General features: G+C 47.4%; 1 protein-coding gene across 2 annotated transcripts in view; it reads right to left on the bottom strand.

The window, feature by feature from the left end:
* The window catches only part of LOC138492057 (cytosolic purine 5'-nucleotidase-like), a 270570-nt gene that overhangs the window by 140688 nt on the left and 115690 nt on the right, over positions 1-14192 (bottom strand). For both annotated transcript variants that reach the window (XM_069619009.1, XM_069619008.1), the window contains exons 3-4: positions 7613-7730; positions 2930-3025 (exon numbers count right to left, since the gene is read on the bottom strand). In XM_069619009.1, coding sequence (XP_069475110.1) covers positions 2930-3025; positions 7613-7730 — 214 coding nt within the window. The remainder of the gene's footprint in view (positions 1-2929; positions 3026-7612; positions 7731-14192) is intronic.

Genomic DNA, 14192 nt, shown 5'->3' with positions numbered 1-14192 from the left:
GGCTGAATGACTACTAGGATGTGCCGCCTGGTCCTTGGCTGCCCCGCTCACTGCAGCCCCCCAGGGAGCTTTGTAAAAAAAATAAGTGCCAGGGGTCAAATATTTTCTAACACGCCCATGGCACAACATGCTGGGCAGCTCCCCATCCACTTTTGCCACCACCCACGGCTGCTCCGCATGCTGCCACATACATGAGGTTAAAACTGCAACTCCCACCGGCCAACTGTGGTTGACAGATGTACTCACTACGGCAAATGTGGATTTACAAATACCAATCAACATACACATAAAATAACATACTCTGTTATTGCTCTGATTCTATAGGTGTTTATTATGTGACTGGCAGTTAAAATAATAAAGTTGCCAAAACACCACATGATACTCCAACTGTGTCTGAGAAAATAAGTGCCGGGACTCAGAAATAAGTGCCAGGGCTGGGCCCTGGCAAACACACCCACAAATTAAGCACAGCCTGGTCCGCCTGCTCCCTCCATCGCGCTCTGGAAAAAAAGCCATCCCCAGTGGGTCTTTTTCTTTTTCCTCCTTCTAGAGATCTCTGTCCAATCCCATGTCCCAGGTGCGGGGAGGCAGATCCATTGTCATGTTCTCTCACTTTTCCAGAAACCCCCTGAGAGGGGCCCATTGGTACAAGCCTGTCATCACAGTGCAGAATATTAAGTACTATAGTAATCACTGCATGTGTTCCTTAAACAAATACAATTTTAACTTCCTTCCTTCCTTCCTTCCTTCCTTCCTTCCTTCCTTCCTTCCTTCCTTCCTTCCTTCCTTCCTTCCTTCCTTCCTTCCTTCCTTCCTTCCTTCCTTCCTTCCTTCCTTCCTTCCTTCCTTCCTTCCTTCCTTCCTTCCTTCCTTCCTTCCTTCCTTCCTTCCTTCCTTCCTTCCTTCCTTCCTTCCTTCCTTCCTTCCTTCCTTCCTTCCTTCCTTCCTTCCTTCCTTCCTTCCTTCCTTCCTTCCTTCCTTCCTTCCTTCCTTCCTTCCTTCCTTCCTTCCTTCCTTCCTTCCTTCCTTCCTTCCTTCCTTCCTTCCTTCCTTCCTTCCTTCCTTCCTTCCTTCCTTCCTTCCTTCCTTCCTTCCTTCCTTCCTTCCTTCTCCTCTACAGAAGTCGAGCCATATAACCGACCTGCCGGGCCCTATTTGGGACAGCGTTAGATGTGGTGGGGAACATCCTGCTGGACTGGAGAGAAAGGGGATACACCCAGAAAACCTTTATGAAAGGGGGCAGGGCCCTTGGGGAAGCTCGGGGCTGTTTACAAGTAGTAGTGTTGTCCTTTTTGCATCACAGGGGCGCTCACGAGGAGAAGAGCGGAAGGAATCTGCCTGTCACTGCTCTGGACAGAGTCATATTTTGTGCGGGATTAGGCACATGTCGATAGGGTGGATCATGTCATCTTAGCAGGGTTTAGGCTCATGAGCGCATCAGGGAGGCATCTCTGCCCTCGCTGCCCAAAGCCCCACTGCTCTATTTCCATCTCTGTCACAGGGTGCTCTTCCGGTCTGTGATTGTGAGAATATAGCTGAGTACGGGATCCCGGCGACCCGCCCGGTCAGGGGTTCAGGTTTGGCCAACATCATGTCTTACTGAGAGATTTGCCTGAGGTCACACACTGTCACAGGAAGATAGCACGAGTTACAGAACTTCTTCCAAAGTATCTGTGACAAAGCCTCGCCCAGGGAGAGGAAAATCAACCCCCCCCTCTCCCGCCCCCAGCCCCCACGAGGTAAGAAGAAGCCTGGAGCCAGAAAAGGCGAGCCCAGTGGGATGCCTGGCAGAGAAGGCGAGAGCTGAATGGAGCACGAGAGAGGCCTCAACCGGGATGGCGCCAGGGCCTTTCAACCTTTTCAGTTAAAAAGTACCAGCGGTGGGCCCGACCCTCTGCCCTCATGTTGGCACTCTTATGAAGCAAAGGTTTCTTTAACTCAGTACATTAAATGTGCCCGTTGCAGTGTGCATGTTACAGCTTGCCTTTGCTGGCACCATCCGGCCGTCCACTCTCTCCAACCTGTCTACAGTACCAACTTGATGAAAAAACATAATGACGTTTTTGGGTGGCCATTTAGGGTTTCAGCTCCCCGCTGGCTGTTTCTCTTTGTTCTGGCAGTACCGAGACCAATAAACCCGTCCTACGATAATCCACAGTTTTTTTTACCCCTCCCTCAGTCGCTTTATCTAGGATTTTGACATGAATGAAGTAACAAGGTGGGGGCTGAGGTTAAGCACATGTTCTCAAACGATGCATCAGTCCTCACAAACTAAAGCCTCTCTCACTTTAAATGTGCATTTGCTTGCCCGAGACAGACCTCTTGGAAAGGTGTTATCACAGACATGTTTAAGCCTGATTACAGCTGTACTCTGCCGGAAATGAATGAAGTTCCAATTGGAGGTGGGGGCTCATGGAGCTCCAAATCAGCCATTGGAGGCTGCATTGAGAAACACCTCCATTATGACCTATGCAGCGCACAGCTGCCTCAGATGAGTTTCCCCAACAATTTATTTTTAAATGACATCTTCAGCCAACCTGGGCCTCCCATTGCAGGGCATGAGGTGCATGCCTTTGGTCTGCAGCTTTAGGGGTGCAATGAGGGTGCACTGTTCGGGGCCCCCCAACACAATGCCCTTGGAAGTCTCCAGATTGACTGAATCTAATTTTCCCATCCCCTTGTCACATTATTTAGGGGGCACCTCAACTTTTTTGTGTTATGCAGACGGGACATCATTTGGGTAAGAAAGGCCTCTACAGGGCCCTCACTGAGGGCATGGAGGGTGGGTGTCAAGGGCAGGGGCGGTGCAGGACTGTGTGAGGGTTAGATGCGAAAGAGAGAGAGTGGCCTCACAGTGAAGGCCGGAGTAGATCAACGAGTCTTTCTTTCCCACAAAATCATTAGGAAAACAAAAGAAGAGGAGACTTACCCTTTCAGGAAGTGGAAGCCGTGGGTGCAGACGAGCAGGTTCCCGTGGGAGTCCACCTTCAGCAGGTTTCCGTAGTGCGCATCAAACACCAGGCCCCTGGACAGAGCAGACAGGAAAGAGTTAACAAAGGATGGCGCTTCCAGGGGTGGGCAGAGTCTAGCAATCCATGCTATCCTACTGAGGGACTGAGGGACTGAGAGACTGAGGGACTGTGGGCCTGTGCCGATAATCTACAGCCATCCTTCGCCTCCACGCTGCCGCCACTGCTGGCTCAGCAATGGGACTCTTGCGAGGGAGCCCTGGTGATGGGGTGCTGGCAGCGAGTTGCTCAGTCGGGGCTTGGACCCCTCCTGTAGCCGTTGATACCTGTTTGGCCATGGGGTGGAACTCGTGTGCAGGTCTGGGTTTGGTTATAGGGACCCGGGCCCTTGTGCTGTGGTCCTAACAAAGCTGTGGCCACTGGCGTGTCAGATCCTCACGTGTCGGCATATGGATGGTCACAGAGCTGAACTTGTGTTAAGGCGTGCGGCCATGGTCTTGGTTATGGGGAGTGGAGCCCTTGTGGTGGAGTGCAACTTGTGGGAAAGTGTGTTGACACAGGTTTCGTAATGGAGTGGGCGCTCTGTGGTGGTTTGCTGGGGCAAGATGTGGCAATAAGAGGCTCTTGCTCTTCCTCTTGACAGCAGAACTTCCTTGGACGCCGGTGCCCAGGTGTGATGTCCCGGCACACTGTGGCCATTCCAGGACCAAGGGTGGGCTCCCAACACACGGGAGCAAGTTCCTATCAAGGCAGATGCTCCACAACAAAAAATGCGGCCAAGGTATAAAAGTCAAGCAACCTCAACCTTTGTGTGGACATGAAAAAGAAACAAAGGACCTCTATTCTAAGTAGGATTTTGAGAACACTCCTACAAATATACAAGTTGGTCACAGGATATCGTAGCTGAAAAAATTCGAGCCTGCGCTATTGCAATTTTTTTACTCAAAAACTTGATGTTCATATTTAATCAAAACATCTTTTCACATCAATCAGGTCAGCATCACTGGACACAATACATATATCAATACAAAAGATTCTGATGCTAAAAACGAACAAAACACAAGATACATACATCGTGCAAACTAAGAGAGATCAAATGAAGATGTGGTGTTATGCTTCATGATTCTACACCATTGGATACATAACATACACTTCTTTTTGTATAGTTGAGATTATGCAAACAGTGGGGCTATGGACCACTGTTTGTCAAACTCAACATAAACATAAATCTAACAGCATCTTGGGGGCCAGGAAAGAGTAAGGGATTCGCCCTGGGTTGCCCCTTTTGGTACCATGGAAGGTTACACGCTTTGGTGGATTCTGAAGTCCTGCTAAACATCCTCTTCCGGGGTCCGCGGCACACTCTTCCACCCTGCGACGGGCATGTGTAGACACCGTATGTGTCACATGATTATGCCATGGCAGGGGCATGCAAAGGGCCCACGTTTGCACCTTTATTCAAAAGAGCTCGGCTCTTACACGGCCTTTTGGCAGAGAGTTTTTTTCTTGAACCCCGATGCTTAAGTTTCAATTCCTTCACTTGGGTTTTTGTAGGGATCACATTTATTTTATTTATTCATTTATTTATGCATTTATAAAGCGCGCTAACCCCTGGGGCATCTAGGCGCTGTTACACAACCAGTTACACTTCAATGGCAATAAATAAAATGTTCAGGCGGGCAATGTTTAAAGGCTACAGATACAGCATTCAAGCATTCAAGCACAGAGGGCCCTTGCGCAGCCGAATACTTGCTTTGGGTCCGCTGAAACTTGATTAAACCTTTGTTGACATTGACATGGAAAGACTGTCATTACCTGTACCTTGGGATACAGATTGTCAGAATGCTTTTGATCTGCTCAACACGGCGCTATGTTGTGATTTATTACACGTCTGCGGGCACTTTTGGGGGAATGCTTGAACTACCTTTCACCGGTGATGTTAAGGTCAGTCTGTACGTTCGCTCCCTCTGTGGCTGGTGGGCAGCTTGGCAGTATTTGGCAGCCCTTTCAGTTTGTGTTGCATTGGGCCTGTGTGCTTCCTCTGCTTGCTTTCAGGGCTCCCTAAGGCCTGCACTAGGTTTCTTTTAAAGGTTAGGCAATGGTTGAATGAAGGCTATGCTTTAATCGCGCTTTAAGGTCATATTGTAGCTCAGGTTCCTTGTAAGACGGTTGGTAGTCTAATGTACTTTTAATTGCTCCGCAGAAACCCTGCAAATTAGCGGCATCAGCGTTGAGTGTTTGTCAAAGGATTTTGTTCTGTGATTACTATCAGTGAAAGTGCTTGTCCCCGGGTTGGTTGGTTGGTTGGTTAGTGGATCCATTGTGCTTCATTGGTGTTTTGGGAGCTTAACCAAATGTCTTTTGGGGGCTTCATTAGTACCGATTCGTTGTGCTCGAAGTTTATAGTAGCCACTTGGGTTTTAGGCCCAGGTGTGCCACTCTGTGTGTTTCGACTTTTGTTATTTCCAATTGTCTTGGTGTTGCTCATGCAAGCTTTAATTTGCCGGATCTGTCAGGTTCTCTTCTCTAATGAACGGGTTGTAATTGGTTATTTATAACTTGCTTAATACCCAGAGGTTTCTAAGCACGGACCCGGGGATCGAACCTGTGTTGCTCCGCATCGTCTTGCTTCCAAATGCGAGCATGTTGCCCCTGAGCTATCCCCCGAGACAAGGTTCTGGTTACCGTTCTGGAAGGTCAGCAGCCAATGTTGTAATCCTTGATGTCCTTGCTATTGGTTGGTGGCCAGTGGTGACACTTTGCAGTCCAAACCCTACAGAGGGGATTCGCCGTCTGCTTATAGGCTAGCCGAACAAGCAGTCCATATGCTGCTCTTGAATGCCTATCAGGTGAACCCACGAACAGAAAGGAGGCGGGCCCTATTAACATTTAAGTGAACACACATCACCAAACCAACTCGACAACCTCATAACAGAGAAGGGGTCCAACTCAATGCAAATAACATGATGAGTTGCAGTTTCACTACATGAGATCCTATACGTTTTAGAGATGCATTGAACTGTATAAGACATGTGCTCTTCTTTTCATATGTAATGCCTTGAGAGAGCTCGCACTGAGTGAAATACGTGTTGGAATACTGTGTAGTATACACATTGAATTATCAAATCCAGTTACTTGTGGTGCAAGTACCTTTGCTCTTGTAGTGCACATCACCAGAAAGTCTTTGGATCAGCACAGGGCCCCTCTTTCTCCACATCCAGGCCGTCTCCCGTTCCTCATAAGCACTTTCTTGCTTTGTTTGCGGCACTGCGAGCAAGTATTTCTCTAGTGTGGCTTGCTGATCAGTGTCACGCTTTCCTGATAGGAGAGTCAAGTGCTTTACACTCTAGCACTGCAAGCATCTTTTTCTTTCTAGAACATTCTCAAAAGAAACGGCCATCACAAGGACGTCCGCGGTTGATCTTGGTGGCCACTGGACTCCGTAGTAAGTCAATAGAACCGAATCATTCAGCCATTTTGATGCTTCTTCCATTTGCCTCTATTGAGAGACACACTGCTGCTTCTTGTTTCGCAGTGCGTGCCAGGTTTTCAATCTCAACGGTGGAGCTGTGCCTTGCTGATTTGGAGACTTGAGCTCACTTGCAGAGCACTTTGCAGCCTGTCCGCCAGGAGAACCAAATGATCTTTGCTGCTTCTGTCATGTCTGTGTGCTGCAGCCATCACCGCTCTGCAGTAGTACTGCACGTTGCTTGCCATATGGGTGGTTAGTCGCGCTGCACATGAATTGCCACAAGGCTCACTGGTGGGGTTGATCAATCCTGGTACAAATACTTGACGGCAGGGCTGTAGCAGAATGTGTGGGGCCATTGGCTAGTAGGTCACTATGTCAGCGGCAGCACCTTGTGCTGCAGGCCTCAATTTGTGGTGGCAGTGATTTTCATTGCTGATCCCACTGCTTAGAGGCAGTGATGTGTGCTGCTTGCACCACACCTTCATGGTGATGCTGTGCACTGCTGGCCCCAGTGCTAAACGATAGTGCTGGGTGCTTCTGACACCAGTACCCTATGGTGCTATGCTTCTATCCACAATGCTTGAAGTCATTGCTCTGTGCTCTCATTCTGGAAAAGCCATGCACAGGTCCAGCTCTGCTTCTTGAAGCTCAACTGCAGGCCTCGAGGGTCGGATCCATGGCGGGTTTTCAGAATACCCCTCATTAATATTCATGAGATAAATTTACATGCAATGATTCTAAATGTACGCACATTTTTCCTCATGAACATTATTGAGGGATATCCAGAAAACCTGTCTCGATTCCGTCCATCACGGCCTGGAGTTGGACAACCATGCAAAGTGTCTCGGTTTTGGTATTTATGATCTACCTGGCATTTGTAGGTGTTTTAAAACCTCAAATTCATTACTGTTGTTATTAAATAACAAATCTAAGGAAGGCAATGGTAGCAGCTTCATATGTGTGAACTACCAAGCCACAGTGTGTGTTGGGTGTGTGCTGTTTTGGCCAAGGCCAGGCTTCAGGGCTCCTTTTTTCCTAGGCAGGATTGCCAGGTGTGCATTTTGTAGAATGGCCAGATGTGCATTATACAGGAGACTAGTGGAGAGAATAAATAAGACTAACAGGGTACTTTGAAGTTATGTGTGTGCCACGCAGGCCTGCACGCGCTTACCTAGTGGGGAATGTCTGGTCGTACTTGTACTCTATGATCTCGTGAGGGTATCCAATCGAGACCAGCCGGTCCAGCAGCAGATAAAAGCCCAGCTCATCATACTCGGGGGACTTGTACACTGAAAAAAAGAAGTAGAGTGAGTGAGGAACAGCAGCCACGCATCATAGAGGGGCACACCGCTAACAAAATTCCTGTGCATGTGAAGACGGGGCCTTTTCTTCCTGTGACACCTCAAAATTTTTCATGCTGCATATTAACAAAGAAGAGTAGTTGGCTCTAGATAGGACATCTCAGGACGCCCATCACGGGCACCACAAGGCCCAACTGGAGCCACTGTCTCTGCAGCACAAGCACCAGACCATCAACCAGGACCCCACAGGGGGCTACAAGCCAGTACCAATCGCCTTGATAAAGACCCTCGGGTCGAAACACGTGTCGGCTGACAACAACGGGATTCAAGAACCCCCCAATGTACTACATGTATATGACAACATAAACCAACCACTTGCACAAATATAAGCAAAATCACATCACAGTTAACAACGTGTAAGAGCAATTCTTTGAAAGCCATAAGCAAGATAGCCAGGAACAAGCCCCCCTCTTTCTCCTGCATATAAACCAACCCTCCGTGGAAATTAGATATTTCTCAAACAGAAAAATACTCCCTCACACTACAAGTGAAACCTTGACTCACACTGGAACATTACTTCACAGTGATGAAAATAGGATTTCTTGGCAGGGTAAGCCTCCGCATTGTACATGTGTGCCCAGGGCAGAGGTGCTTTTATTAGCATGCTCCCACGGATCAGGCCACAGAGTTGACTGTTCTAGGCTACTGCAAACTTTTAAGTAGTTAAAAGACACGAATTAACCAAAAGCCAATTTCCATTGTATCATAACACAGTGACGTGAGCCTACAAATCTCACCTGAGTTTTACTACTGTTCTAATTTCAAGACACATAGCAAAGAAACTGTGTGAGAAAGACACCTGCATAAGTCCTATTGTTGTGTGACATTTCATTTAGGGTTTGAAGTGCTACAAAATCAGCGAACCACTTATGTTTGCCTAGCAAGTATGCATTAAGGAAATCAACTAAGCATTGTAAACAGAAAGGGGGATATGTTGTCATACCATTTGCTGTCTTGGAAGACTGGATTGCTAACTGGGGTGTGTGTGTCAGCTTTGAGACCAGATATAACGATGAGGTACACACCTCACAGACATTTACACTTACTGGAAGACTCGCCACAGGCAAAGGAGTGAAATGGTGCGTGCTGATAATGCTAAACTCAATAGCATTCATTTTATGATTTTAGATTTAGAGAATGTACATGTTTTCTTTTCTGGTGCACAAAGACAAAATGTATGCTGATACACTGTTGAACCTGAACATAGTAAAGCCTTTCAGAATTAAAGATAACTCAGAACCGTTTTTGCGACAGTCAACTGCGTGTAGTCATTGTTTGACACATCCTGGCACACTGAATAATGAGCATAACAATTGTAACTCCACAAAAAAAGGTGTCAAATATCATTTCAACAGAGGTTCAGAGATGGCCTCCAGCTTGGATCTGAGCTGGGACTATAACAGATATTAGTTGTATTAATTTGTATTTGTTTTAGCAGAAGAGTCTTTATTTTAGCATGGGCCCACACTGCTTTCCTATAGAGCAGAGGGCACTATGCCAGTAAGTCGTCTTGCTATGTATGCGCGGCTTGTGCGCATGTATGCCTTATAGAATGAATAACCAACCTCCTGCAGCACGAGAAGGGAAAAGAATGAAAGCTTGACTGTGGGCGTGGAACCATGAGAGGAAATTGGGAGTTAGAGCGAAGAGATCGCTCTGGGGGAGTAGAAGGGTATCCAGTAATATGGTCGCTGAAAAATGTCAGTTTTTACAAAGAATCGTGGCAAAAAGGCTGTGGTGTAACCCGGTAGAAGTGTTTCCATTATACGACACAAGGGGAGCAGGGGCTGGGGGGGGAGGTCCCCCCATCCATAACATGGATTGCGAGGGCCAGACCACAGCCTTTTTGCCACGATTTCTTTTTAAACGCCCATTTTCGCGACAACTTTATTACATGGAACCAGTAGAAGGACACACGCGAAGATAGAAAGGGTGGAGAAAGATTATGAAGTAATTTGAAAACCAAACAGAGAACTTTTAATTTAAGGTGAGAGTGGAAGGGAAGCCAATCAAAGGAAGAAAGAGCCGATGAAATGGGAATTTGCGAGAAGACAGAGAAAGTAGATGAATGGAAGAGTGATGAATAGATTTAAGAAAGCTTAGATGTGAAAGAGGAGACCAAAGAGAAGAGAGGTGAAATAAAAGAGAAGTGAACATATTAGCGAAGATACAAGCAGTTAAGTGGCATAAAAAGAAATACGGGGCCAAGCTTTGTGAATGGTGTAAAGATGTTCATGACAGGAGCGTGAAATAGAGGAGATGTGATGAGCGAAGGACAGAGAAAAATCCAGATAAACACCAGGATTTCGAGCGATTGGGGAAATAGCTAAGGTGGAGGGAGGGAAAGAAATTGAGATGGGTGGAAACAGGGGAGGAATCGTAGGAGCACGAAAGAAGAGAACTTCAGTTTTAGAAGAATGTAGGACGGAAAAATTATTAGTCATCCAAGATTGGATAGCCAGTAAACAAGAAGAAATGTTATCATGAATCACAGATGAGAAAGAGGAGAATACCAGAAAGAGTTGAGCATCGTCACAATGAAGTGGTGTGAGACAATAGGATCAAGAGGACAAGTATAAAGAGAAAAATGGAGGGGACCGACAAGAGAACCCTGAGGGACACCATGCTAAAGGGGCATGGTCAGACAGGAAGGGCCAGACCAGGAAACAGACTAAGTATGATTAGCTATGTAAGATTTAAACCCGTTGAGGACAGAACCGGAAAGCCAAGAGATGAAAGCAGGACAAGAAGTCAGGTCAAGAAATATTAAGAGAGCAGCCTGCTTAGTGTAGCGAGCAGATATTAGGGAATTGCACACCAACCGAAGAGCAGTTTTGGTAGCATGGTGGGTTCAAAAACCAGATTGGGAAGTGGGAAGCAGAGTTAGAGGTAATACATGAATATGTTAATTGCTATTTTGCAGGTTACCTAGAACTCAACTTTATTTGGCCACTCTCCAAAAGTTAATCCTTTTTGGGGGGGGACTGTACCTGTATTGTCTCCCCCTTGCTTCCCTAGTATACCCTTGTATCCCGCCTCTTCTGACTGCCTTATTGCGATCCCAAGAGATGTTGACTCGGCTTTTGGCACTCAGCATCGTGTCTGACCCAATTGTCCAGATCACGCATCTCCCTCGAGGCAGATGCACAAGACGCTTTAGTAAATGCACCTGGTCCCAGAGAGTCAGTGAACTTGTCCTTTGGGGAGAGGGTGTCCCATCCGCCCACCACACTTGCAAGAGGGGCCGCTGCATTTCACGTGATACGCAGATTCTGTACGCAGGTAGGCCCAAGCAATGACCTTTCCACGTCTCAAAGAGGACAAGGCTGTGAAAACTGTTGTGGCCGGCTCCCGGATCACCGGTGCGGGCCACCGCTGAAGTCGGGATCACCCGACATCGACCATAAAGCTGCGTCCAAGCAGCTTAGACCAGGCCGGGATCAACCTGCTGACTCCAGATCATCGGAGTGGGGCACGTGGGCGGGGGACACCCCGTTCACTGCAGCCCCGGCTTTGGTGGCACCCAGGCCGGGGTCACACGGCACAATCATTCCATGGGGACAGTGTTGCCCGGCGGGGCACCATCCTGATGCAGGGCCCCGCCAGTGGGCCTGCTGCATACGGTGTGGCACCAGCATGGTGCTACAATGAATCACACCGGGCTCAGTTCTTGGTTCGACTGACGAGCCGGGACTGGCTCGTTCCTTTCATTAGTGACCCAGGCACAAATCCTGGGAACTACCATGCTCCCGCGAGGGGGGACGTGCAACAAAAACCAGGGCGTGGAAATCTGCTGCAAGGAGGTAAACAATTGAATTTCGGAAAATACCCTTATTGTTATTATTATTTTTTTATAAAGCTGTCTCGGTGCCTGTAAAAGGTCTGGGTTGATCCTCAAGTCTAGCTTCTTACCAGCAAGAGGGAAAGGTGTGGACACCCACTGCCCTAGTGACTATGTGCCCTGCTAGGCCTCACCCTCTGAACTATGTCCCCTGCTTGATCAGTCTTTAGGGTGAGCCCATGCGTGCTGAGCCAACATGCCATGGCCGTTACACAATGAGTAGGCGCTCGGTCCCGAGCCAGCCTGAAAAGTAGCAGACTTTCATCAGCTTATTTATGATATATGCCAAGTTGGAAGCTTCGATCGCATATCGATTAGTCACTGAGATGGTCTGCTCGGCCGATATGTTATTTCTCGGGAGTCGGGAGTGGCAATCGCATTGTTTATTGATTGGTGTTGCCCAGGCCTTCAGGTGAGAGAAGAGTGGTGCAGTCTGCTCAGCAATAGGGGTCTCCAGTCAGCAAAAACTGGGACCACTTTAACACAGGACCGTTGCAAGGCCAGGAAAAGTGAGCAAAATGTGGTATTTCACCTAACATTACGATGTGTTCCAATGAACCTCCCACCAGCATCGGCCGGGGCGGAGGGACTGCAACAGCCAGGAGTGGACTCGGCACTGAGAGAGGCCCTGTGTTTTTCCTCAAAGTGGCCCCATTTTGCACCTTGCAAGCGAAAATAGCCTCAGAAATGTGTGTGTTGCATGCAAAAATGCACACAATTCTGAGTGCTCTCACAAAAGAGTGCCATGGTACAGAAGCCCTGCTGGCAATCTCCATACTTCCCTCTAGGCCAGTCAGTCACGAGGATCATCAAAAAAGGAAGAAGTGTCGCTATGCCGGGGGTAAAGAGCTAAAGTGGGGGTCATTTGATTCCTAGGCCTCCCCTGAGTAGCTCTATGTGTAAGCAATAAATGCTGGGGTCAATTTTTTGAGAAAATAAATCCTCTTAGTACAATATATGAGATACAACCGTGAGGCATTTTTCACATAACAAACGTTTTTTAATATATATAATATAATATATGTCAAGCATTAGACGAGTGAACAATCAACAAAGAACTAACAGAGAAAAAGCAACAACAAAACTTTTTCGTGAGTCTTCAAACATATAAAACAAATTGGTGCGGTGTGGCACACACCTAAATTCGATCTGTTATTTCATCACAGAAGGAAATGCATTAAAGTCAAAAACGGTGGTGTCCAAAGAGCGACAGATATGTAGAGCGGTAAAGAATTGGAAAACTGAAAAGATATAACCGGAAATACGGTTAATGTTGGCAGCAAAGTGGTAGGACCTGGGTATGTCTATCTGTCCTGCCAGGGTCTCGGGGAGAATTCTATCCAAGACAAACACCCTTTTGTTGTGCTGCTCTAATCAAGGAGTCTATCCTTAATGTTCCCAGTGTGAAGATCTGAAGAAATAAAATCAAGACAGAAATGGCCTGGGATTATTGTTCAGGTATATCGTCTGTTTCACGAGGGCAGCGGGTGAGCTTGGGTATCACAGGGTGATCAGTCAGATTACCAGAGACCTACACTTCTGGGGTTCAGGGTCTGTTATAGACTGAAGAACAGACAGACCACCATCTACAGCAACCTGCGGCTCTTCACATGACTATGACTCCCATGATACCTCACGATTGACTATGCTGTCTAGGGCTGATGGGAGTTGCAGTCCAAAACCTCTGGAGAGCCAAAGGTTGCAGACCCCTGATCTAGAACATGTTGTGACACAGACCTATTCTGAGCTGCACATTTTGTTGGGGGGGAGATCCAATTGCAATTGTAATGGGTTATTTAGAACGCGCTCAATACCCAGAGGTTTTAAAGTGCGGACCCAGGGATCGAACCTGTATTGCTCCGCGTTATCTTGTCTTGCTTCTAGGACAAGCACGTTGCCGCTGAGCTATCCTCCCAAGACGTGTGAAGTGCAGTATGAGGGATTTCAAGGTAATGAGGTGAGGGGGGCTTGGAAGAATGTTGCCTGAGAGTCGTATCCAAATGGAGCAGAGAAACAGCACTGGAGCATTCCTCCTCCTCTCAATCCTGCACTCTGCCCCACCCATATCCAGGGCGTGGTAATGCCAATAGAATCCATTTCGCTCCCAGGCCCTGAACTGTTATCGGACTGCTGTGTCGCAACAACCATTTGCAGACGTGTATGGTTGGCAGGTCGAACCTTATGTGCATAAAACATGGCACCCTACTCAATGCCTCTGACATATGGATTGCTGAACGGGCATGTGAAGTAGCCACATGGTACACATGCTTAACAAATGATGTGGCACGGCATGGCACACGTGGCATAGCTCAGAAGAAAAACAACATGAACCAATAGAATAACGCAACAACGTAGGACAGCATGTCATAGCACAAAATAACAACCACCACCACATGTTACAGAGAAAGACCACATAACATAGTGCAGCCTGGCAAACATAATGTGATATAGCATGGTACAGTACACAATAACGAAGCATAACAAAATAGTATTGCATTGCATGGCATAATAGTGCGTACCGTAACATAGTGAAGAAAAGAACATGAACT

This window comes from Ambystoma mexicanum, chromosome 10 (assembly GCF_040938575.1).
Source record: "Ambystoma mexicanum isolate Mex_15411 chromosome 10, UKY_AmexF1_1, whole genome shotgun sequence".
NCBI classification, from domain to species: Eukaryota; Metazoa; Chordata; class Amphibia; order Caudata; family Ambystomatidae; genus Ambystoma; species Ambystoma mexicanum.
The sequence above is the reverse complement of the archived record's forward strand: the minus strand, read 5'-3'. Positions and strand labels throughout refer to the sequence as shown.